The sequence below is a fragment of the Pseudorasbora parva genome, chromosome 15 (genome assembly GCF_024679245.1).
Source record: "Pseudorasbora parva isolate DD20220531a chromosome 15, ASM2467924v1, whole genome shotgun sequence".
NCBI classification, from domain to species: Eukaryota; Metazoa; Chordata; class Actinopteri; order Cypriniformes; family Gobionidae; genus Pseudorasbora; species Pseudorasbora parva.
In genome coordinates this window covers 27,631,176-27,657,597 of record NC_090186.1, presented here as the reverse complement: position 1 = coordinate 27,657,597, position 26,422 = coordinate 27,631,176, and the positions used below count along the sequence as shown (strand labels likewise).

Here is a 26,422-nt window from a genome sequence, read left to right as displayed (position 1 = left end):
CAAAGAAATTATCATCAAAATTTGGTTTCAACAAACATTAAATAGCACAACTGTTTTTAATGTTGAGAATAAGAAGAAAACTTTCTTAAACACCAGATTAGCATAGAATAATTTCTGAAGGGTAATGTGACACTGAAGACTGGGGTAATGATGCAAAAAATTGAGCTTTGCTATCAAAGGAATAAATTACATTTGATAATATATTAAAACAGAAAATAGGTATTTTAAAGCAGCACTTGGTAACTTTTGCTCTCGGAATCCCCCTACAGTTGGGAAAAAATATTGTCCTCAACTACTGTCGTAAACTCCATATCAGGGGATGAGCGTGTGCATTTGTTGACATGACAACCATGTAGCCCTGAAACAGATAGCCCTGAACTAGTGATGAGCGGGTCGTCTCATAACCCGCGGACCCCGTATGTGGGATGTAAAAAAAATATACATACAGTGGTGTGGGGCGGGCCAAATAATTTCATAAAAGCGGGACCCGCGGGTTGGAAAAAAAGCAGACTCGTGCATCACTAACAGTTACCCTGAACACTGTTCACATGCAGGAGTTCTGCTTGCATCGCGTGTGAAATGTCTTCATCCCAGGTACAGGGCCATATGTTTCAGCATGTCATATGAATATCATTTCATGGGTTTTATTTTTTTCAAACGCCAAACTTAATTGTAGTATTTTTTTAAAGTAAAATTTCTTAGTTTTAGAAATGGACTGAAGAAATAAGCTAACATTCACACACAACCTATTAAGTAAACTGTTTAACCAAAGTTTTTATCAATGTGGAGATTTTCACAAGAAGAATGATTGTAGTTAGGGACCATATGGGGAATGTGATTTCACCAAGTACAACATATCGACATTCCAATCAACCAATCAGGGGCAAGTATGGAGTTTATGTCAAGTTTAGGCTTATAACCAGGGTTAGGTGCGTGTTTCCCTCTGATTTTATTTATATGATAAGTTCGATTATGTTATGTTTTGCGGGCAGAAATGTTCCAGGGTCAACAAAATATGTTGATACAGGAACATGACTTCATTGGAAAAATCATGGTGCCCATTCAATAAATTAAAACTGAAGGCTATTTTTATATAATGAAATTATATCATTTTTTTAAAGAAATTATCATTGTCTATACAAGTTCAACCTGGACTTTATTTTGATCCACTTGTAAGCTCAGTAAAATGGCCAGAAATAGAAAAGATTGTCAAGATGACCTGCAAAAAAAAATGCATTTGGTACTTTTAAAGTTACATAAAATAGTAAAACGTATTTATTTTTCTTGGGAAAGTAACTCAGTAATACTACAAAATACTCCTATACAATACTGAAGTATAATAATAAAGTATAAAAATGACAATAGTATACTATACACCCCTCTATACAATATACACCCCTGCTATACATACATAGGTTCTGATAGTTGTTCATGTGTGACACTTTGCAGAAATTGGTCTTGTATGTCAGAAAGTGCACTCTGAGCTCACCGGTTTACAAAATATAGAGAACGACCATCAGGACTGCATACACATAAAAAAAAGATATGGAAAAACAGTGAGTACACGTGTGTGCGAGAAAAAGACTAGACTGGACAAGCTGGGACAAGAAGTGGGACAGCCTTAGCCTTAAGGAATGAGAAAAGATGAAGGGTAAGTAAGAGAGAGCAGAAAGGGCGAGAAAGAGATGAGAGATATTAACTGCACTGGGGTTTTCATCAAAGGCAAGTCTCAGCAGGACACCACGCACAGAGATGGAAGAACCGGAAATAACCAGAAAAAGTATACTAACTGCCATTTTTACCACATCTGTGGGTGTATGCAGCTCTCGTGCTACATTGTAAAAAATGATTTAATGGCAAAGTAAATAAAACAGGAAAAATGATGAATATTTTGCTAAGAATAATCTTGTAAAAGTGAAAACTCTAGAGTTTTAAGTAAAATCTAAACATGTACTCAATTTTTACTTGTAAATATAAGACATCCAACAGACAAGTAAATTTCACTTGTGACTTTCTGGCATATTTACACAAATTAATAAAGTACATGAAGCTATTTTAAAAAAATCAAGTAAAATTTACGTCGTCTTGGAGCAAGGAAGCTGCGCATGCGCGGAAAGAACCGTGACCGATGAAGGCTTCTCCAATCTGCACTGCACGCAAGTCTCGTCCATGGTCTCGACAGGTAAGCAATAAACAGCATTATAAATCGATTTTTATTTTAAAGGGTCATGAAACCCTACAGCTAAATTTTTGAGATTTTAACAGAGGTATGTGTGTTGCACATCATTGAACATAATGTTAGCATCTGTTAGATTTAATTAAAAGGGGAATCTGGTCAATTTTTATGTTTTTCACCCTATTTTCGTCTTCCGGGTTTAAAAACTACATTGCGTCCACGTCACAGCTTGTGACGTACCATCGCTCTAATAGTGCTACGTGACCATAGACTGTAAAAAAATATGGACGTAGTGTCCGTGACGTCACCCATAGGATTCCGATAAGCCGTTCTGAAGCTTAAAGTATGGCCGAGCTGGGCGTTGCCATCTTGTGAGCGAGTCATCGCGTGTCATTCCCGGATAACAGAAAATGGGCAAAAAGGCGGGATGTGCGCGGAGCTGAGGTGACGCAATAACTATAGACGGCAGATAAATGGCTATCCACTTGTAACCACGCCCTTAATTATGCAGAACCTTAAGGCTTTATATTACGTAAACGAATGAGTTATAAAAAAATTCACCCCCCTCAGAGTTGTCATGAAGATCAAAATTAGCCTTATAAGCCAAAACCACAATTTGTACCAGGCTGTAAACATGTTTTTTTCTGCTTTAAAGTTGAGAATTTTAACATGGGGCTCAATGAGATTCTGCTCCCTTCTGGAGCCTGTCCCTAGTGGCCAGTTAACGAATTGCAGTTTACATTACTTCCGTATTGGCTTCAAGAGAGATCGCGGGAGGTTGCCGCTTGTACGTGACGCATCGGTGTCTCATTATTATTAATGAGACTGAGTTTTCTTATCCTATGAGAAGACACCGTCTCTTAATTATTCATGACAGCACGTGGTTCTTTCAAATGGCAGAAGTGACAGTCTGCGTGTTCACGGAGTAGATGAGAGGAGTTTATGATGGGTCGTAAGTGTTTGTTTCCCTGGTGTAAAGATTCGGGTGTGTTGCATGGCTTTCCCCGCGATGCTGCCAGGGCTAGTCTCTGGCTGCGGGCGGTTGGTTGGCCATCAACTAGCGACACCTCAAAGCTTTATGTGTGTAACAAACATTTTTCGAATGAAAGTTACGAGAACTGGAGACAGGTGGACTTCGGTTTTGCTCAGCAACGCAGTTTGCGTCTTGCCGGCAATGCTGTACCAAGTCCGGTTTGATTGGGCTGAGGAACTGCACCGCTATCTGAACCATCTTCCCCTGGGGTTTCAGGAGGAGAAAAGTCCTCCACCTCAGCAGAGCCCTCTGTACTGCTTTTACTGTAGTCTTCACTGTCGCTGTCTATCTTTATTATGGGTGTTCTGGGACGCGCGTAAGTTAGATCTCGGCTATATGTACATAACGGTTGTTGTTTTTTTCGATCATTTTTTCTTTTTCTTTAAAAAAATATGCATTTATACTGTGTATACAAACATAATTCTATATTTATAAATGACAATAATAATTGTGTATGCATTTCTATATTTTAAACAATTCCGATTAATCTAATATATGTAGCAAGGCATTCGGTTACTTTAAATGGTCAAACAGACGGTTGTCAGTGTATTTTATTGGACTTTAATTTTGCCAGCTTTAAAAATCCTGCATTTCGTTACGTTTAACCCCATATTTTTGTTGAGATTTGGCATGGGCCACTCCTCTTTCTTCCCCTGCCTCGCTCTGCCACACCCACCCCCTCCCCTCTTTTCACGGGCATGCACGCCCATTTAAGTAGCATTTTTCAAAAAGATTACGAGGTGGATTTGAGCTGAAAGAGGGGGTTTCATGACCCTTTAAATGTAATTTCATGCAATGGTTGTGCTGTCATCACCTAATTCTGTATATTTCAACAGTTTGAGTGTTTTAATGATGAGCTAACTTCCTAGAACGTTAGCAGTTTAACGTTAGCTTTTGATAAATTGAACAAATTAAATTAGTATAGTTACAATGTAGACACGACTGAGTAAACCAAGAGAACAAATCCTTAATTCGTGGTCAGGGTATATTTCTCATGTTGTGCATCACATGCTAGCATTATTGTGAGGAAATGGCGACGAGAACCTCGTATTACATTAATGCAAGAAGTTTTAATGTGTCTTATCTGATTTGGTACATTAGATAGTTACGATGACGTTTCGTTGACGTTCGAGTTCTTTTGATCATTTTTTTAAACACACTTTTCGTTATGACATTCTGGTCGACAGACTAAACAGCAAACAAATGTAAAACTCACAGACGCTCTTCATGGGCTTGTTTTTATGTTAGTGATGTTTCAGCTGTTTCAAAATAATTTTTCATCATCAAATTAGTGAAAGTAATGATGTGAATGCAAATATTAATATTAAAATATTTGCTGTTTACTGATTATTGTTTATTTGTGTCTTTTTTCTTAATTTCAGAATATTTAGCATGTGCATCCAGTCCTTTGTGCATGTGATGTAAACTGGTTGCAAGGGACAGAAGAGAGAGACCAGCTGGTTGTCCTGAAGTCTACTCCGTGGTACAGTTGATTTGGTGGCTTGGTTAAAGATATAGTGTGGCAAGGGGGGCGTGGTTCAACGAGGTCTGCAGCGGGAGAGAGAGCCGCGGGACGAGCGGTAAGTGAGTGGGTTGGACGCAGATTAATAACACCTGTCTCTTGTTCCAGTAATGAGCGCGGAGAGGGTATAAAACCTCGGCGGAACCAGAGACCAGGGAGAGAGAGAGACGGACGGTTGATGTTGAAACACAGACTGAGAAACCGGAAGCCGGAAGTACCGACCCGGAAGTGATCGCGAGTGTTTGGAGTGGGAAAGAATCTCCACACTACTAAGTGTGCTTTTGAATATTGAGTTGATAAATAAAAGAGCATCAACCGTCCAGCCGACTCCCGTGTCCTCTTCCTTCCTCACATTAAGAACTTTGTTACATTGGTGCCGAAACCCGGGAGGAAGTAGGACAGCGCCGCCGCCATGCAGACGCCCTCCGCCTCGCCATTTGCGGACATTATTACATCCCTCGCGGTCCTCCATCAGGACCAACACCAAGCCATGCTGGACCTTCGGGCAGACCAGGAGCGCCGCTTCGAGGCCATTGTCCGAGGCCAGCAAGAGGACCGCGAGAAGTTCCGGAGCTGGATCGACCGGGAGGCTCGCACCGAAGCCCGCCGGGCTCGCCAGCGCACCGGTCCACGTGCCCCTGCACAAAATGGGGCCACAGGATGACCCAGAGGCGTTCATTGACCTCTTTCAAAAGGCCGCGGAGGCCTGCGGGTGGCCCCGGGCACAGTGGCCGGTGCGCCTGATACCACTGCTGACAGGCGAGGCCCAGGCGGCTGCACAACAGCTACCGGTGGCGAACCTCCTGGACTATGATGACCTAAAGAAGGCCATCCTCCAGCGGGTCGGCCGCTCCCCGGAGCAACACCGACAGAGGTTCCGCTCCCTGGAGTGGGGGGAGGCCGGCCGACCCTTCGCGATGGCCCAACAGCTCCGGGACTCATGCCGCAGATGGCTCCTGGCCGGCGGAAGCGACGTGGACCACATCGTCAATCTGGTGGTACTGGAGCAGTTCATCGCTCGGCTCCCAAGGAAAACTGCCGAGTGGGTCCAGTGCCACCGGCCCACGTCGCTGGAGACGGCCATCCACCTGGCGGAGGACCACCTGGTGGCGTGCCCGGGGGTCGGCGCACCCCTTTTAACCTCTCGCTCTCTCTCTCCCCCCTCTGTGTCTCCCTCTCCTCCTATCCCTCTCCCTAGGTCCCGCCCTCCGGGCCCTCCTCGGATTCCCCCCAGAGGCCGGGGTGGGATGGGCCCTGGACCGCTCGGGAGTTCGCGGGCTCCGCCCAGGGGGGCGGGGCTGCTGGGGATGGGGGGTGATAGTGGCTCTGGTTCCGCGCCCTCCCCGCGCTCATTGTCCAACCCACTCCCCGCCGCAGGGGCGGCGGGTAGGCCTGGGCTGGCCTGCTGGCGGTGCGGTGATCCGGATCATTTTGTGGACCGATGTCCGATGATGGACATCGGGACAATGATCCGGATCCCGGACGTCCAGCGGACCACCCCCGATCAAGCAGGAGAGTACCAAATTCCTGTAAGTATCAAGGGGGGTACATATCAGGCCTTGGTGGATTCAGGATGTAACCAAACCTCGATCCATCAAAGCCTGATGCAGCCTGGGGCATTGGATACAAGCCGCATGGTTAAGGTGCGGTGTGTGCACGGGGATGTGGTGGAATATCCGGTTGTCCCAGTCACGATACAATTTCGGGGGCAAAAGCATAGTATAGAGGTGGCGGTTAGTCCACACCTCCGGCATCCGCTAATTCTGGGGACGAATTGGCCCGCCTTTACGGCTTTATTGGGATCGTTGTGTGCGGATGCCGCTTGGGGGAAAAAGGCAAGGAAGGGGGCGGTGCGAGTACAGCTTGGGGAGACTGAACCGGGACCCTCGGAGACAACTCCAGAGGAACCGAGCGGGATTGAGAGACTAATTCTCTCGGACCGCGATGACTTTCCTCTGGAGCAGTCCCAGGACGACACCCTTAAGAACGCTTTCCAGCAGGTCCGATCGATCGACGGACAGTCTCTCCAACCTGCCTTGCCTGGGACAGGCGGCCACGCTGAATCGTTTAATGACCCAATTTTTTTGGCCAGGCATTCATGACAATGTGCGCAGGTGGTGCGCGTCTTGTCCTGAATGTCAGTTGGTGAATCCACTGGCCGCCCCAAAAGCGCCATTGCGCCCCCTTCCATTAATGCAGGTCCCCTTCGAGAGAATTGCGATGGACCTCATCGGGCCATTAGAGCGATCCGCACGCGGACATCGTTTTGCGCTAGTTATCGTGGACTACGCAACACGATATCCGGAAGCAGTGGCTCTCCGCAACATCTCTGCGAAGAGTGTTGCGGACGCACTGTTTTGTTTAATCTCCCGAGTGGGGATTCCGAAGGAAATCCTCACTGATCAAGGCACGGCGTTTATGTCACGCACGTTAAGCGAATTGTATGGATTATTGGGCATTAAATCCATTCGAACAAGCGTCTATCACCCACAAACAGACGGCTTGGTCGAACGATTTAATCGCACTCTTAAATCCATGATCCGTAAATTCGTACAGGAAGACGCCAAAAATTGGGATCGGTGGTTAGAACCCCTCTTATTTGCCGTGCGGGAGGTCCCGCAAGCCTCCACGGGGTTTTCCCCCTTCGAGCTTCTCTACGGACGGCAGCCCCGGGGGGTGCTGGACGTCCTACGAGAAACTTGGGAGGAGGGGCCTTCTTTGGCCAAGAACGAAATTCAGTATGTGCTGGACTTGCGAACAAAACTCCACACCTTGGGGCGGCTATCGAGGGAGAATTTGTTGCAAGCCCAGGACCGCCAGAGCCGGTCATATAACAGGGGTACAAAACTACGCAAATTCACACCGGGAGAGAAAGTGCTCGTTCTACTCCCTACGTCGAGCTCAAAATTAATGTCAAAGTGGCAGGGGCCGTTTGAGGTCGCACGACAGGTAGGAGAGCTCGATTATGAAGTGATACGATCCGATAGGAACGGGGCACGTCAAATATACCACCTCAACCTGCTAAAAAAATGGAATGAGGTGGAATCAGTGTTGTTGGCAACGGTGATCGGGGGAGAGGATGATCTCGGGCCAGAGGCGAGCATTAAAGCGCAATCAGTCGCGCTGGCCCCTGGGGGAGATCACCTCTCACCGTTACAACTCACTGATTTACGTACCGACTTGATTCAGCACCATATCGAGACCGAGCCGGGCGTGGTAGTTCGCAGCCGGCCGTATCGCTTGCCTGAACACAAGAAAAAGGTAGTTCAGGAAGAATTAGGCGCAATGCTCGACATGGGAGTAATCGAGGAGTCCAACAGTGACTGGGCGAGCCCGATAGTTTTGGTCCCCAAAACAGACGGCTCGGTCAGGTTCTGTGTGGACTACCGCAAGGTGAATGCTGTGTCGAAATTCGACGCGTATCCAATGCCGCGGGTTGACGAGTTGCTTGATCGGTTGGGCACGGCTCGATTTTATTCGACGCTGGACTTAACAAAGGGCTATTGGCAGATCCCCTTGTCTCCATTGTCCAAAGAAAAGACAGCTTTCACAACGCCGTTTGGATTACACCAATTTGTCACGCTTCCTTTCGGGTTGTTCGGGGCGCCCGCTACCTTTCAGCGCCTCATGGACAGGATTTTGCGTCCCCATGCCGCATATGCTGCTGCCTATCTGGATGATATCGTGATTTACAGTCACGATTGGCAGCGGCATATGCAGCATGTCAGGGCGGTCTTGAGGTCGCTGAGGGGAGCGGGGCTCACGGCCAACCCAAAGAAGTGTGCGATTGGGCGGGTGGAAGTAAGGTATCTGGGCTTCCACTTGGGTCATGGACAAGTGCGTCCCCAAATTGATAAGACCGCAGCAATTGCAACCTGTCCGAGACCCAAGACCAAAAAGGAGGTTAGGCAGTTCTTGGGGCTGGCGGGATATTATAGACGGTTCATACCAAATTATTCGGACCTCACCAGCCCTTTGACTGACCTTACTAGAAAGGGGCTACCAGATACGGTCCAGTGGACGGAGCCGTGTCAACAGGCTTTTACCCGAGTGAAGGCTGCTCTATGTGGCGGGCCGCTCTTACACTCCCCTGACTTTTCTCTCCCTTTCTTGTTGCAGACTGACGCGTCGGACAGGGGGCTGGGCGCAGTCCTGGCCCAGGAGGTGGAGGGGGGAGAGCGGCCGGTGCTGTACATTAGCCGTAAGCTCTCCAAGAGGGAAGCTAAGTACAGCACCATAGAGAAGGAGTGTCTGGCCATCAGGTGGGCCGTTCTCACCCTCCGCTACTACCTCCTGGGGCGAGAGTTCACCCTCTGTTCGGACCACGCTCCTCTCCAATGGCTCCACCGCATGAAGGATACCAACGCGCGGATCACCCGTTGGTATCTAGCTCTTCAGCCGTTTAAATTCAAGGTGGTCCACAGGCCGGGTGCTCAGATGGCTGTGGCCGATTTCCTCTCCAGAAATGGGGGGGGGGGGGGCTGCAGGCCGGACGGCTCCCCGGCCTGAGTCGGGCGGTGGGGGTATGTGGCAAGGGGGGCGTGGTTCAGCGAGGTCTGCAGCGGGAGAGAGAGCCGCGGGACGAGCGGTAAGTGAGTGGGTTGGACGCAGATTAATAACAGTCTCTTGTTCCAGTAATGAGCGCGGAGAGGGTATAAAACCTCGGCGGAACCAGAGACCAGGGAGAGAGAGAGACGGACGGTTGATGTTGAAACACAGACTGAGAAACCGGAAGCCGGAAGTACCGACCCGGAAGTGATCGCGAGTGTTTGGAGTGGGAAAGAATCTCCACACTACTAAGTGTGCTTTTGAATATTGAGTTGATAAATAAAAGAGCATCAACCCGTCCAGCCGACCCCCGTGTCCTCTTCCTTCCTCACATTAAGAACTTTGTTACATATAGTTCACCCAAAAATGAAAATGTGATGTTTTTCTGCATACCCCTAGGGCATCCAAGATATAGGTGACTTTGTTTCTTCAGTTGGACACAAAATAATATGTTTAGCTCCAACCGTTGCAGTCTGTCAGTCATATAATGCATGTGAATGGAAACAAAATCCATAAGAGTAAATAAAATATGCACGGAGAAATCCATATCAAACCGGCTTGTGACGACACATTGATGTTCTAAGACACAAAACAATCGGTTTGTGTGAGAAACCCTAGCCTAGAAATCTAGGCGCAACCTAGCGGCAGCAAATTTAATCTGCCCGCAAGTGTGGTCTAGGAACTCTCAATACGCTTCTGAGCTGTATTCCCCTAACTCTTGCCGGACCAATCACATTGTGTATAGAGTCGGCGGGCGGGGCCATAATGACGACGGCCGAGTTGCGTTTGCGTGCTTCTAGTAAACACAGAAACTGGCGAACGGCGGCGGTCTTTCGAATCAGCTTTGACTGCGATTCTGGAAGACTTGGAGTTAAGCTTTTCTGTGAAAAAAGAACAAAGAACGGCACTGAAGTCATTCTTAAAAAGGGAAGATGTGTTCGGGGTTTTGCTGACCAGATACGGCGAATGTTTAATCTATCAACAAGCTCTGTTTCACCTTCGTTGCTCTGGTTTGTGGTAGCGCTATCCTATCGGGTGCAGAGGGAGTTTGAAAGACAACCGTTTATCCCGCCCCTCGGATTGAGCCCTGTCTATGGTGAGTTTCCAGACCAAACATCTTGATATGGGTCTGGCTTGTCAGGCTAGAGAAACCCAACAATATTTATATAATTTATTACGTCGAATGTGACGTCCAATAGCCTTCAGCGCACGATCACTTGAGGTCAATGTACACAATCTAGCGTAGAGATATGCGTGAGAGATCACTTGCGGTGCTTCGTGTCTTAGGACATCTTAGCGTCGTCACGAGCCGCAGGGTTTAATATGGATTTGTCTGTGCATGTTTTTTTGCTCTTATAGATATTGTTTCCATTCACACATATTATACGACTGACAAACTGCAGCAGTTGGAGTTAAAAATCTTAATTTGTGTTCTCCTGGAGAAACAAAGTCACCTATATCTTGGATCCCCTGGGGGAAAGCAGATAAACATCAAATGTATATTTTTGGGTGAACTCTCCCTTTATTGGCTTTAATTGTAACACTAGTCTGTTAATGTTTTGATACTAATAAGTAACTTGACTGACTTTACATGTTTCCATCCAAAAGCAATTTTCTGTCTTGTTTTGTTTTGTTTTGTTTTTTTGTGGAGAATTGTACCCTTGAGAAAACCTGTACCCTGTGACATCCATAATGTTGTGTGTAACCTTTACATTTACACTTGTATTAGTTGCATGCAAATTTCGTATGTTGTATTACAACATCTGAGTTGATAATGAGGGTTTAAATCTAAAATTGTTAAAAAATGTTTTGAAAAAATGTTTTTACATTTATACATGTCTGCATTTGTATTTCATGTTTTGTTTCAGTGTTTAGTTTGAAATGCTTTCAGAATGTTTTGATAGAGATTAAGATGCTATCTTAAACATTTAAACCTGAGTGAAGCATTAGCTACATGTTTCTGTATGTGCTTATTTTTACTTCTAGTCAATAAATTACCCTTAACTGCACATTGTCACAGTATTATTTTGTCACATTATAAAAGCAACATTTAATTTAATTTAAAATAACTAGCACTGCATAAAACAAGTAAACTGTATTAAAAGGATCAGTGATTTAAATTTATATAAAATATAGTAATAACCAGCACTGTATAAAACAAGTAAAATGCATTAAAAAGGGTCAATAGATTTACTTAATTATATGAACTACATCCAATTTGTAAGTAAAAATTACTCAATAAAATTGAACAGGCCAAGTTATATGTACTTGTGCACTTTGTAAATTTTATTCAGCTTAGTTAAGTAAATTTCCTTAATTTCCTTAGGTGTTCAATTTACTTGGAAAAAATTTGTGCAAAAACTTGCGAAATAAAAATTGAGTAAATTCTACTTATTGTTTTTTTCAGTGTACACAGGACAACCATATCCAAATATTTAAAGGGTTTGAATATAACTCTATCATGATGTGACATCACTGTGTGTCTCAACATATATTTGGTGGCTGCTTTGTATAGATGAGTAAACTTATGCATAAAGAAATTTCACAATTTTACAAGAGTCAGGTCCATAAACCATAAACATCTGTTTACCTCAGTTACTTCCTCCACTGAGGCTAAACGCAAATGGGGTAGTGCCAAAGGGCAACTCATAAAGAGAGTCTCCCTCTATGTATCAAAGTCACATCAAGGCACCAGTTCCTCTAAGGGCCCTGGGCAGTGAATTTTACTCCAGCCTGCTTTCAAAAAGTCACCTTGAAACGAAGAATCTCCTTTCTGATGAGATTTATTTAAGAGGGGTCAAAATCAGCATGCTGATTCTTGGTCATCAGTAATGACTAATACTTTCCCCCTTCATCAGAGGTCAATATCCTAAGTTCAAGTTTGGAGTCAGAATGCAGTCTCAATAAAAGAGGAAGAGCTGTGGGGCTTCTTTAGAATAACTGCACAATCTTAAGACATCATTAAAGCTCAGCCTGGTCTTTTTAACCACTAAAACTTCAGAATGAGTTCAGAATGATTCTCACAAACTAAGCGCTTTTATATTTCCATTGAGGAAGCCACTGCAATTTTGAAACTAATGCAAAACTTTACAAGAACTGTTTTAGTAAATACAGAACACAGTTGTTTCTATTCCTAGAAATAAGCCTTGTACTATAAAAGGTGAATACACATTATTCTAGTTCTACCTGATAACATTAAAATATATGTAAACCAGTTACTGATGTTACCACATAAAACACACTATTAGGTTATCTGACATAATATTATTACAGTGTAAGTTCAACATTTCTATTTTTACATTTTAGTTATAGAAAATATGAGGTTACACTTTTTTTTAAACTTTATTTCATTGATACAGTGTAATTATATATTTAATTACTAATTAATAATAATTAACAATGTTACTATAGGGTTAGATTTAGGATTTGGTTTTAGTTGCATGTAATTATGCATAATTTACTTGTTATTACTATGTAACTTAAGTACTGTAACTTACAGTACATGTAACTTAAGTAACAAGGACACTGTAAAATAAAGTGTTACCAAACATGATTTGCAGTATACCCATCATGTGGACTAATAGTCAACAAGGTGGCACTGACATCTGAAATGAATTGTCTCATGCAGCTCAACCCTTACACACTACAAAAAATCCAAATCAATTTAAAAGATACACTGAACTATCAAATGACGAAAAAGTTGACATTAAAAGTCCATTTTAGCCGATTTACAACTTAAAATGTTTTATAACAGCAATAACTTTCAATGTCAAGTTTTTGGTGGTGAGGGTCCAATAAAAAATTTTTTTTAAATGGTGGAGCATGATCAGTTTGATCAATGATTATTAGAATTATTAGAGTTTTTAGTCAAAGGATTAGTCAAATGTTTGTTATTCAGAATTAATAGAAGTTTTAGCTTTATGTCTTGTTTTTATTTTGTTGTATGTTGTTTCAGGTCACTGTTTAATTATAATAATAATACATTTTATTTGTATTGCACTTGAGTGATTAATATTTTCTTCAGTTAAGTTCCGTCCATTTCAAGCATTGTTTTGGTGAATAAGTAACTCTGCATAATTCTTCAGTTCGCTCAACAAACCAATACACAAGTTAAACAAAGAAAGAAAGTTGTATCACTATTACTATCTGTAAAGTGAATGGTCAGCTTGACGTAAAATGCAAGCTTAGTGAACTTGGGTCCACAAGTAAAAAAATATTACGTTTTTAAAACGTATTATGTTTGATAAAAGTCCAGTCAGACGACCTTTAATTGTTTAGTTGGTGCAATAAGTTTTCCATTAAGTGAGTAGTACAATGAAAATGCTCCTAGTTAACTAAGTTGTGGAGTGTTCTCAACTTCAGGTTGTTGTTGTTGTTTTTACAGTGTATTGTGGCAGTACCATGGTAAAGTAATGGTAAAGTAATCATGGTTCTTTCATAGTACTCCAGGGAACTGTTTTGGATATGTGTCCATACCCAATGCCTTTACAGTTTTTTCATTTGTATTAGTGGGATTTTGTAAATAGTGTTAAATGTTTATTATAGCCTTATAAAATATTCCATTATCTTTTTATGTTTGTCTTATTTCTGTAACATAATTTATGTAAATATCAGCTTTGTTGTCTCAGACAGACACAGGCCTTTTTAAATGGGTGCATAAAATCTGCCATATGAATTCATTAATAACACATCATCACTGTTATGGTAGCTAAATAAATGTGTGATATCAAGACCATTATGAGACTACTTTAATACTAATTTGAGACTACAACTTTGGTGTCAACATAAGTCTTTATTTCATAACAGTGCGATAACAAGCTACATGAACCCGTGAGAAAGCTGAACATGGGCGAGGTTCATTTCCAACATGGGATACGATGAGCTTTAGTGCTACAAGGAAGTCCTTTTCCAAGCTCATTTTGACAAATGGAATATTTTATAGTACACATTAAAGGAAACCAAATATGAGGGTAGACCGCAGACTTTCTAGATACTGTTTTGAATTGTGTATTGTGCAATTCGCGTTGGTCTATAATGGTTGTACGGTACATTATTGACAACTGTAAAGGTGTCTTACCTCTTCCAAAGTGGCAACTGTATTCCTACAGTGGGCCATGCGTGAAAAGAACACTGATGTTGTTGGTGCTTTATAGTCCTCATTGGTTATGTCCATAAACTCCGGAACTGTCAGTTGATCAGGCATGATTATTCCTTTTAAATCAATAATGGGTCCAGCACAAGAAACATAAAGTTTGTTTAAAGCTGTACTTTACTAAAAGACCGCACAAAACCAGATTCAAACTCCAGATTCAAGTCCTTTTCAGTCATTCCTTATAGTATTTAACTTAGTTTAAAAAGTTCCGCATGGAGTCCACACAGACTAAAAAGAAAAAGAGACAATGAAAAGATCTTTTGTTTTTGAACAGGAGAGTTAAACCTCCCCATCACATGCGCAGCTGACCAAATCAACACTACTGGATTTCACCCATCGTACCTGTACAGTAGAAGTTTAAGTTACATGATTTGTAGGCGGAATCACATCGCCCGTCAATCATATCCAATCCGCCAATGAGAGAGACCCTCCCGAACTTTGCTGTCCAATAAGAGTTGAGGGACGTAACCTAAAGAGCAAGTTAGGGTGGGTGTGGGAGGGGGATATGCTTTTAACTTAACTTAAATTAAGTTTAAAAAATATATATATAAAAAAAAATTAACTTATATTTTTTTCCAGATGTACTTTTACAGTGCAGTGACAGTATATATAACTGAATAACTGAATTTAAGAAATAATATAAGTATTTAGCTGCCTTTATATTTTAATAATAGGGGGTGGATGTGTTTGTGTGTTAAAATTTGAAAAGATTTCTTCTAATTGTTCTTTTTCTTTCTTTTTTGTGTTAATTTTTGCTATCGAATTTTAGTATGCTGATCAGTATAATTTGATAAATTATTTAACTATCTGCTCTTTATAACCTTTATTATGCTTCTTTAGCTTCCACTTCAGACTTTTATTTTGACTCGTGACTACACCGGAAATACTTGTCTCATGTCCACAGGTTCTCAGCGCTGCTAATGATAGTTGTCTTGTATTGCCGATGATTATGGAATAAGTATTTCTTAGTTGCGTATAAAAAAACAATCACAAACATGGCTGCAAAACGTAAAGCGGATGTACCAGTGCCCGCAGAAGAGAGCGACCAGCTTCTCATAAGACCACTGTGAGTTCAGTTCATTCATACTATTCTATTTGTAGTTTCATTCCGCGCCAAGTGTTTTGGTGACTTTGGCTATAACGTTACAGTTTTCAAATTACAAACATCATGCCTTACAGGACCAAAATGTGAGATTGATTTTCACATGTTTTACTCCTTTTCCTGATTACTGTAACTATTATTCTTTCTTGCTGTGATAAACAGAGGAGCTGGTCAAGAGGTGGGCAGGTCTTGTATCATCCTAGAGTTCAAGGGCCGTAAAATCATGGTAAGCACAGTTTTGCGACCTATCCTAATTCTGGTGAATTTGACAGATGTTTTCTGACATGCCGTGTTTTTGCAGCTGGACTGTGGCATCCACCCTGGGTTGGAGGGCATGGATGCTTTGCCTTATATTGATTTGATAGACCCAGCTGAGATTGACCTGCTCCTCATCAGCCAGTGAGTCCCATTCTTTGAACGAAAGGCATAGGCCTAGTAGTCAGTGACGTTCAACAATCTGTTGACCTCCTCTTTTTCTCTGCCAGTTTTCACTTGGATCATTGTGGAGCCTTGCCATGGTTTTTACAGAAGACAAGTTTCAAAGGGAGGACTTTCATGACTCATGCCACCAAAGCCATCTACCGCTGGCTCCTTTCCGACTATGTGAAAGTCAGGTACAGTAAAGCCCTTTGCACACTGAAAGTTGTATAAAAAGCCAGCTCTCTAACACATCCTTTTGTTTACTTGTGTGTGTGCAGCAACATCTCAGCGGATGACATGCTGTACACAGAGACCGATTTAGAAGAAAGCATGGACAAGATCGAGACCATCAACTTCCATGAAGTGAAAGAGGTGGCTGGCATCAAGTTTTGGTGTTACCATGCAGGTCATGTTTTGGGAGCAGCCATGTTCATGATTGAGATTGCAGGAGTGAAGGTAGGTGTAGTTTATTCGTTGAAACCTGCTCACTTACCTTCACACACTTTCTGATAGTGATCACAGTCATTCTCTTCAGCTACTGTACACAGGAGATTTCTCACGTCAAGAAGACAGACATCTCATGGCAGCTGAGATTCCCAGCGTCAAACCAGACATTCTCATCACAGTATGTACTACAGGAAATATGTATATATATGTTTGTGTGTGTGTGTGTGTGTATACGGTATGTAACATTTCACATAACATGTTACATTTTTGTTTAGCAATAATTTTCAATGAATTCTCACTGTTGCTTCCAAGACTATACCATATAGTTCTCACAAATTGGACAATAACATTACTTTTTGGACATTAAAATAATAGATGTTCAATGCATTTAATACACAGATGTATATCATCGTCAAACAAAAGTCTACAGCACTAACCAATTATTTTCCCATTTTTTACACATCTATCTTTCTTGTGCTAGGAGTCTACATATGGCACACACATCCATGAGAAGAGAGAGGAGAGAGAAGCTCGCTTCTGTAACACAGTCCATGACATAGTGAACCGTGAAGGCCGCTGTCTCATCCCTGTGTTTGCTTTGGGTCGGGCCCAGGAGCTGCTGCTCATTCTAGGTAAACCTCAGCAGTTTAGACTCTCAGCCGCACCATCAACAATGCCTCACTGAAGTTCTGCATGTCCTATATTTTAGATGAATACTGGCAGAATCACCCTGAACTCCATGACATTCCTATATACTATGCCTCATCCCTGGCTAAGAAGTGCATGGCTGTGTATCAAACCTACGTGAACGCCATGAACGACAAGATTCGCAAGGCCATCAACATTAATAACCCTTTTGTCTTCAAACATATCAGCAATCTCAAGGTGAGGATCTTTAAAATCTATGAGTAGACATCCAGACATGAAGTATAACAGTGGTATATATCAGTAGTTATGTCTGTTGCTTTTGACAATTTTTGTGTGTGTGGGTGTATGTGTGTATATATATATGTGTGTGTGTGTGTGTGTGTGTGTGTGTGTGTGTGTGTGTGTGTGTGTGTGTGTGTGTGTGTGTGTAATATATATATACATATATACACATATATATATATATACATATATACACACATATATATATAGAGAGAGAGAGAGAGAGAGAGAGAGAGAGAGAGAGAGAGAGACACACACACACACACACACACACACACACACATACTGACCAGGCATAACATTATAACAAGTTAAGTGAATTACACTGATTATCTCTTTTATCACGTTATTGGGTGGGATATATTAGGCAGCAAGTAAACATTTTGTCCTCAAAGTTGACGTGTTAGAACCAGGAAAAATGGGCAAGTGTAAGGATTGGAGCAAGTTTGACAAGGGCTAAATTGTGAAGGCTAGATGACTGGGTTAGAGCATCTCCAAAACTGCAGCTCTTGTGGGGTGTTCCCAGACTGCAGTGGTCAGTATCTATCAAAATTGGTCTATGGAAGGAACAGTGGTGAACCGGCGACCCGGTCCTGGGCACCCAAGGCTCAATGATTCATGTGGGGAGTGAAGGCTGGCCTGTGTGGTCCGATCAAACAGACAAGCTGCTACTGTAGCTCAAATTATTCAAGATGTTAATGCTGGTTCTGATAGAAAGGTGTCAGAAAACACAGTGCATCGCAGTTTGTTGCTTATGGGGCTACATAGCCGCAGACCAGTCAGGGTGCTCATGCTGACTCCTGTCCAACACCGAAAGCGCCAACGCAGAGTTCTGCGCGCATGAGCTTCAGAACTGGAATTATTATCAATGTTGGAAACAGTTGTGCTGCTTAATATTTTTTTATAACCCGTGATATTATTATTTGATACCTGTGAGCATTTATTCAAAATAGAAATATTTTGTGACAATATACACCACCGTTCAAAAGTTTTGGTTCAGTATTTATTTTATTTTTATTTATTTTTTAATAAATACTGATAAAAGTATCACAGATTCCCAAAAAAATCCAACATTGATAATAAATCAGCATATTAGAATAATTTCTGAAGGATCATGTGACACTGAATACTGAAGATGATGAAAATACAGTTTTGCATCACAAAAATAAAATATATTAAAGGGTAAGTTCACCCAAAAATGAAAATTAGATGTTTATCTGCTTACCCCCAGTGCATCCAACGTGTAGGTGTGTCTGTTTCTTCAGTAGAACACAAATGAAGATTTTTTAACCCAAACCGTTGCTGTGTGCCAGTCATATAATGGGGTGAATTGGTAACAAGTCTATGAGAGCAAAACATACAAACAAAAAAAACATGCTTAGGCAAAGTGCACAAAACTCTGCTGCTCCTCACGACACATTGATTTGTTAAGACACGAACTGATCGGTTTCTGTGAGAAACACAACAGTATTTATGTTATTTTTTTACCTCATATCCCGATGAGTCTTATCGTTTTCCCATCGATATAGGTGTCATATCCCGAACAGTCTCTTCAAGTTTTCCCATAGGCTGTGACTTCTGTTAGGTGAGGTCAAAAACCGGTGTGATCATATTTATATATATATATAATATATATATATAAAATATATATATATTTTTTTTTATATATATATATAATATATATTTGATCACGCCGGTTTTTGACCTCTACATAATGTATGTCTATGATCGGGCCGGTTTTTGACCTCACCTAACGGAAGTTACTGCCGATGGGAAAACTTGATGAGACTCTTCGGGATATAAGGTAAAAAAAATAACATAAATACTGTTGTGTTGCTCACAGAAACCGATCGGTTCGTGTCTTAACAAATCAATGTGTCGTGAGGAGCAGCAGAGTTTTGTGCACTTTGCCTGAGCATGTTTTTTTTGTTTGTATGTTTTGCTCTCATAGACTTGTTACCTATTCACCCCATTATATGACTGACACACAGCAACGGTTTGAGTTAAAAAAATCTTCATTTGTGTTCTACTGAAGAAACAGACACATCTATATGTTGGATGCGCTGGGGGTAAGCAGATAAACATCGAATTGTCATTTTTGGGTGAACTAACCCTTTAAAATAGAAATCCATTATTTTAAACTGTGATAATATTTCACAATATTACTGTTTATTTTCTGCATATCAGAAAATAAATGCAGGCTTGATGAGCATATGGAACTTCTTTCAAAAACATCAAAAATAGTAATGTTAATATGTTAATATGTTCTTAATTTAAAAAAAAAAAAAATCCAGTTATTTGCTAAAGCAAACTGTTCACTAAAGTATTTCATTTTCTTTTGTTCGCAGATTTATTTAAATTACCAAAAACAATAGTTTTAGTTAAAGTTTTTAAGTTTCATAATTTGCATAACTTGTCCACCAGAGCATGGACCACTTCGATGACATCGGCCCTAGTGTGGTGATGGCATCTCCAGGTATGATGCAGAGCGGTCTTTCCAGAGAGCTTTTCGAGAGTTGGTGCACTGACAAGAGAAACGGCGTCATCATCGCAGGTTATTGCGTGGAAGGAACTCTCGCCAAGGTGAATCTCTGATCTTCAGCGACAATTTCACCACCGATCGGCGATTTTTAATTCATGACTGAACTCTCCTCACCCTGTTTTCCGTGCAGCATATCATGTCTGAGCCAGAGGAGATCACCACCATGTCAGGACAGAAGCTTCCTCTGAAAATGTCCGTGGACTACATCTCCTTCTCTGCTCACACGGACTACCAGCAGACCAGCGAGTTCATCCGAGCTCTGAAACCTCCTCACGTGGTAAGTGATTATGTCATGAGATGGTCATCAGGTTCTAGATCAGGTGTCATGTTATTATTGTGGTTTTCAGATCCTGGTTCATGGAGAGCAGAATGAGATGGCTCGATTGAAAGCCGCCCTGATTAGAGAGTATGAGGACAATGATGAGGTTCACATCGAGGTGCACAACCCTCGTAACACTGAGGCCGTCACACTGAACTTCAGAGGAGAGAAACTGGCCAAGGTGAGACTGCAGCTCTCATTCATCTATGTCTCTCCAGGATTAGCTTCTCCATCTTTATCTGAAGGCTTTTTTGGATACAGTTACCGTAGTGGTGTGTCAGAGAGAGACACACTAAATTGTTTTGCCAGGGTTAATGGCTGCCTGTCTTTAGGCTTTCATATGAACTTTCTCACTAATGGTTTGTCTGGCTATCACCAGACCAAGCTCAATTTAACATTGAACATTGGTCTGGGGAGTCTGCTCTGTATTTTCTACTGCTCAAGAGGTGTGATCAACAAGCATTATTCAAATGACTCTGTACGCAATCTGGCAGTCCTTCAACCAATCAGACCACAAGAGGCGTGATCAACAGGCAACGACTCGTCGCTTCTTTTTCTGTCATCGTGTTAAACCCACCAATAGCACGCCAGGTAGATAAGTCAGTCTGTGATTGGTTTCTGCAAAAGTATAACAGAAGCAGGATAGAAACATGTACAGGTTTCAAATTGCGGGCAGATTAGGTTGGGTTTACCCAGTCTAACCAATGGTCAATAAATAGTTCAAATAATTAATTAAAATAATTAATAAATAATATTTCTTCTGCCAAGTAAAGTGCTTCATCAGGTCCATTCAGACCACAACGAGAATAATTTAATTTAAAGGTGTCATGAACTGACTTTAAAAAAATATGTATACTGTTGTCTGAGGTCAACTAATGACAATAAGTAGTAGGCTATTTTCTACACTGGTTCTGAGGCTCTCTCCAGAATGCTGGGTTTTGATGGGCGTGACGCACTGGAGACTTGGAAGTGAACGCCCACAGCTAGGATTGGATAAGATTTGCATATTTAATAGGGGTGACCCCGAATAGTCGAAGATTCGATGCATCGATATGCGGAGCCCGATTCGACCACCGATCTCACTGTCGAATCTTCACGGGTGTTATGAAACAAGGATCATACCATTTTGGCAATATGGGGGTGCTCAATATTTTAAAGACGTGTCGCGGCACTGAGTTGAGCTGAGCATCAGTGTGCGACCCCTTTAAGGGCGCTAGCTTCTATCCTGCCGCACCACAGAGCACTTTCGTGCAGCTCATCTGTCAGTCAATTTAAAGTTGAGCTCGCGTGTATATAATGTGCGTCAGGTGGCAGTGAGATCCTGAGGCGCTGAGCTGAGCTGAGCGTCCTTTACCCCCTTTAGGCACAATCGGCTTAAGAACGTGCATGTAAACGCACTCAGTGTTCTTTTCCTCTCTAGGCAGGTATTTTTTTTAGGTTTATTTATCAAAATGTTCTTTTATATATTTGTGTGATGTTCTGTATTTCGATCGCGGCTTTAACATGTTATGAGAAAACGGTTTATGAATGTTTATCCACCACATTACCTTTTAGGCTATTAAAACCTAAATAAGAAAGCCATTGTCAGTTCGTCTGTCAGTTGGCAGGCAGTTTTGGTCGCTTTATTAAAAGTTGTTGCTGTGTGTAAAGGAAAATAAAAATATGTTTACCCTTCTGCTGACTAGTGTCATGCCCCTCCCAACCCATTCACACACACATTCGACTATCGGTCGACCATAGAGAGATTCGACAATTCTGATTCGAATGTCTAAATCCTTAGTCGAGGACAGCCCTAATATTTAATGAGCTTCAGCTCCTCTGTCATATCTATGCCCCTGTCAGTTCAGTTCACACGAGGGAGGGGTTGTTTTGAAAGCAGCAACCGGAATGATGCAAGTACGTCTTTATCAAACAAACACAATGATTTATTTCTCATCCAGCGATTGGTTGGACCATTATTTTTGTATTACATAGCCCGCACGATCGTTCGATTTTAGTGCGAACCGTGCGCACACACAAACACGTGTCAAATGTCAAGTCAAGAGATAGAGAATAGCAGAAAAAGAAAGGAATATTACCAGATTCATCGGCCTGCGGACAGGCTCCTATTTTGGTAGCTTTGCGAGTCCTGGAGTCCATACATGTCTGAGTCCAGCGTGCTAAAGCTAAGGTATGTTCTGTTAGACACGTACACATAAGCAAAACAATCTATAACAATGCAATACTATTACAAATAAAAAACCTGTTTTACTCACATAAGTGTGTTGCACCATTCCTCCTGTCGGATCCAATATTGAAGAATAGCATTGTGAGATTTGTCCCCACGTGAGCTGGAACTTCATTAAAAATAAAGTTCAACCACTCATTCCTAATATTAGGATCAGAAGGAAGCTTATGCAGCGACTGTGTTCTTCCACAACCAGGAATAGCGCAATATCTTGCTATATTCTTGAGCATGTTTATTGCTGCTGGTTAGCGTGATCCGATGAGTCAGTGGGCGGGGCTACTGAATTACACATGCTTATTATTCTGCAGAGGCGTGTTTTGTCAGTCGATGACGTCATGATGCGAACGCGATCGTTTGCTGAGCCTGGTGTCTATAAACGCTTTTCTTTGACTAACAAAGGAAGTTTTCAGCTCTGAAACTTAGAGGATAATCTTATATTACCATGACCTTATATATATATATCAAAAGCTCAAGAGAAAGTTGATTTCTCAATTCATCACCCCTTTAATGAATCAGTATTTGAACATCTCAAACATCTCATGCCAAAAATTGTCTTGATTTATTTATTTCTGTTATTCTGTCTTTCATATTCTTCGTTTTTCTTTTTGTTTACCTTTCTTTCTTTCTTTCTTTCTTTTTCTTTCTTTCTTTCTTCTCCTGTCTGCCTGGATCTATCTGTCTGACTATCTCTCTATATCTGTCTGTCTGTCTAGCTATCTCTGTTATAAAATAAATCATTTTACAAACACTGCACAGTTGAGTCTTATTATGATTCTTTCATTCTCTGTAACTGATCCTCAATGGAAACTGTCCTTTGTTGTAATTTTTTTACTGATTTTTTTTTTTTCTTTTTCATCTGTGGTATTTTAAGGTGATGGGCTCTCTTGCGGATAAGAAGTGTGCTCAAGGTCAGAGGGTCTCTGGCATCCTGGTGAAAAAGAACTTCAGTTATCACATCCTCTCCCCCTCTGACCTCTCCAGTGAGTTGATGTTTGTGATCGGTTCAGGTGTTTGGTGTGTTTGTTGGCCTCTCACACTTCTTTGTTCTGGATACAGATTACACTGAGCTGGCCATGAGCACAGTTAAACAGACTCAAGCGATTCCCTTCACTGGCCCTTTTCCCCTGCTTTTGAATCAGCTTCGCCACCTGACAGGTGTGTATATACCTGTATGTATGTGTGTGTGTGTATGTGTGTATGTGTTTTGTTCTTAAATGTGGTGCTCATTCTGTGTTTGTGTGTGTTCCAGGTGATGTGGAGGAGATTGAGACGTCAGAGAAGAGTACAATAAGAGTCTTTAACAGTATCACAGTGGTTCATGATCAAAACCTGGTCGTGTTGGAGGTGAGGCGGCGCACCAGTCATTGACGCATTAGTGTAACTATGGCAACAGACTTGACTCACTGTTATTTGTGTGTCTGTGGTGTTCTTCTTCCACCAGTGGTTCGCCAACCCTCTGAATGACATGTACGCTGATGCTGTCACCACTGTGGTGCTGGAGGTGCAGTCAAACCCTAAAGCTCAGAAAGGTGCCTTTCATCAGTTCAACAGCAAAAAGACTTTCTTTCTTTCTTTTTTTCTGTCTTTACTTTTTTTAACTTTATTTTTGACTTTTATTGTTTCCTTCTTTCGTTTTTTCTTTCTTTATTTTTCTTTCTTTCTTTCTCTTTATTTTTCCTTCCTCCCTCCCTCCCTGTTTCTTCTTTTTTTTCTTTTTTTACATTTTCTTTATTGAGTTTGTAGGGGTGAATCTGTATTTAAACTGGGTCATTAATGTAGTAAAAATGTGAAATTATTTTTGAATTTGGTGCTTTCTAGACTGAGAAAAGACAGAAATTGTATTTCTGTCTCATTGGGGATGAAAGACAAGAATTCCCAGAATGCTTCGCTGCCCCACGAGGCCACTCCCAAAGCCACCACTACTGAAACACTGGATCACTTTCTCACCACCGCGTTCATCTTCATAATATCAGTCCAGTTAGAGAACAGACACTACAATTAATAAAAACTGAACGTGGCTGTTCAATATATTGGGATTTAGACGTGGAGAGAGTGTCAAAACGCAGCAGGAGTAAGATTACACTCACCGTGAATGAGCTGAGGTAAGAGCTCTTGTGATGAGAGCTGAGGTAAACGCGACCGTGCTCGCGGCAGTAGTTCTCAACGCGTGTTCAGTCTGGCACGTTTTCAGTTCATGCCTTTGGAAGCTTAACTTTTAATAGGAATTAATTTGAGAAGTTAAAACACGCATGATCATTTGAATATACTCCAGGGTTTCTACTGATACAAAGCCATATGCTAATCGCTGAAGTAACCCTTTAACCATTACAATTCTTCCCACATTCCCCCTCCCCTTGGCTTAATTTTTTTTTTTTATTACATAAATTACATACTCCAGCATTAATAGAGAAAGAATAAAAAAATCTTTTTTTGTTCAGTCCATAAGTTATCTTTAAACGCGAGAGGCTTTAACAGCAGATATGAAACATATGAGTAAGCCATATGAATATGACTTAAGCAGATAAATAAATAAAATTAGTTTCTTTCTTTCTTGCTTGCGTCCTTTATTTCTCAATTTCTTTCTTGCTTTCTTCCTTTACTTTTTCTTTACTTTTTTTAATGTCTTACTTTTTTTTTATCTTCATTCTTTCCTTCTGTCTATCCTTCCTTTCTTTATTACTGTCTTTACTTTGCTTCCTTCTTCTTTCTTGCTTCCTTTCCCTTCATTTCTTCCTTCCTTCCTTCCTTAATTCTTGTTTTTCAATTCCTTTCTTGCTTTCTTCCTTTCTTTCCCTCATTCCTTTCTTCATTCTTGTTTTTCAATTCCTTTCTTTCTTGCTTGCTTCCTTTTATATATTTCATTTTACTTTTTCCCATTTATTCATTCCTTCTGTCTATTCTTTCGTTCTCTTTATTGCTGTCTTTACTTTATTTATTTCTTTTATTCCTTGTTCTTTCTTTCTTTGCTTGTTTCCTTTCTCATTTTTTTCTTGCTTCCAGTATTGTCCACATTATCTTTATTCCCTCCCCCTTTCTTTTTTCTATGTATTACTCGTTATTACTTGCTTTCTTTCTTTTTCTTTCTTCCATCTTATATTCTTTCTCTTTCTCACTTTTTGCTTGAAAATTGTTAATAAGCATGTCTTATTTATGCTTATATTTTTGATTTCCTCTTAATTTCTTTATTTTAGTTGTTCAGCCCCAAGAAAAGAAGATGGATGTGGATGTTTTCCAGAGCAGATTACTGAAAATGTTCCAGTAAGTTCATCCTCACACAACTAAACGTCAGTATTATTTATGATGAACTAAATTCTTTTTCTGCCACGATCTGCAGAGACATGTTTGGAGAGGAGTGTGTAGACTTTAAAGATAAGAACTGTCTCACTGTAAGTGTAGATGAGAAGACTGCCTACATCAACCTGGAAACACGAGTAAGTATAACACCCTCTGAAGTGTACATACCTAAGTTTTATGGAAGTATTCTTGTCCTTATGGCTGGGTTTATGTTTGTGTTCAGACTGTGGAGTATGACGAAGCCAATTCTGAAGATGACTCTCTCAGAGAAATGGTGGAGCTCGCTGTGCAGAGGCTGTATGAAGCCATGAACCCTGTCATCTGAGATCGGCAAATCCCATCTGCCTACTGTCAGGCTCTTCATTTCCCTCAAGAACTTTTATTATTACAATCCATAATAACTTGAACTACTTAAACCAGACTGAAAACACCAGATGTTGGACTGGCCAAAGCACTTCAAAGGATTGAATTGCTATTAAAATCAAACGGATGCCAGTTAAAAATAGATGTTGATACATATGTGCATATGTCAGTAGTCACTGTTCTTCAGTTCCACTAGTCAAATATAGATTATGGTAGTGTAGTGATCATTTAAAGTAAGGTCTGTCTTTTTCATCTGATATTTTTATTTTCAAGAAAAGCTATGATTTGTTTAAGATCAATGTGTTGATTTAATAAAAGCAGTTTTTGAGTGAAGTCGAGGTTGAATT

General features: G+C 41.2%; 2 protein-coding genes across 2 annotated transcripts in view; one reads left to right on the top strand and one right to left on the bottom strand.

Annotated features, from left to right (window-relative positions):
• Nucleotides 1-14,780, bottom strand: part of asap2b (ArfGAP with SH3 domain, ankyrin repeat and PH domain 2b) — a 48,901-nt gene extending 34,121 nt beyond the window's left edge. Inside the window, exon 1 of the mRNA XM_067417546.1 lies at nt 14,357-14,780. Coding sequence (XP_067273647.1) covers nt 14,357-14,482 — 126 coding nt within the window. The 5' untranslated portion in view covers nt 14,483-14,780. The remainder of the gene's footprint in view (nt 1-14,356) is intronic.
• Nucleotides 14,781-15,297: 517 nt separating this feature from the next.
• On the top strand, nt 15,298-26,408 carry cpsf3 (cleavage and polyadenylation specific factor 3). Its single transcript, XM_067417545.1, has 18 exons — nt 15,298-15,497; nt 15,696-15,759; nt 15,835-15,932; nt 16,019-16,147; nt 16,232-16,409; nt 16,489-16,578; nt 16,882-17,032; nt 17,110-17,285; nt 19,755-19,913; nt 20,003-20,149; nt 20,220-20,372; nt 23,290-23,398; nt 23,475-23,573; nt 23,668-23,762; nt 23,860-23,947; nt 25,610-25,676; nt 25,753-25,849; nt 25,936-26,408. The coding sequence occupies exons 1-18, from the start codon at nt 15,427-15,429 to the stop codon at nt 26,035-26,037; spliced, it is 2,073 nt and encodes a 690-aa protein (XP_067273646.1). The 5' UTR covers nt 15,298-15,426; the 3' UTR covers nt 26,038-26,408.
• Nucleotides 26,409-26,422: the final 14 nt, after the last annotated feature.

What these genes read in the sequence shown, in the direction of transcription:
- cpsf3 (XM_067417545.1), top strand. Translation starts at nt 15,427, where the DNA reads ATGGCTGCAAAACGTAAAGCGGATGTACCAGTGCCCGCAGAAGAGAGC. An exon ending in TTGAGATTGCAGGAGTGAAG is followed by an intron (nt 16,410 to 16,488) that starts GTAGGTGTAGTT and finishes CATTCTCTTCAG; the next exon opens with CTACTGTACACAGGAGATTT. An exon ending in AACCAGACATTCTCATCACA is followed by an intron (nt 16,579 to 16,881) that starts GTATGTACTACA and finishes TTCTTGTGCTAG; the next exon opens with GAGTCTACATATGGCACACA.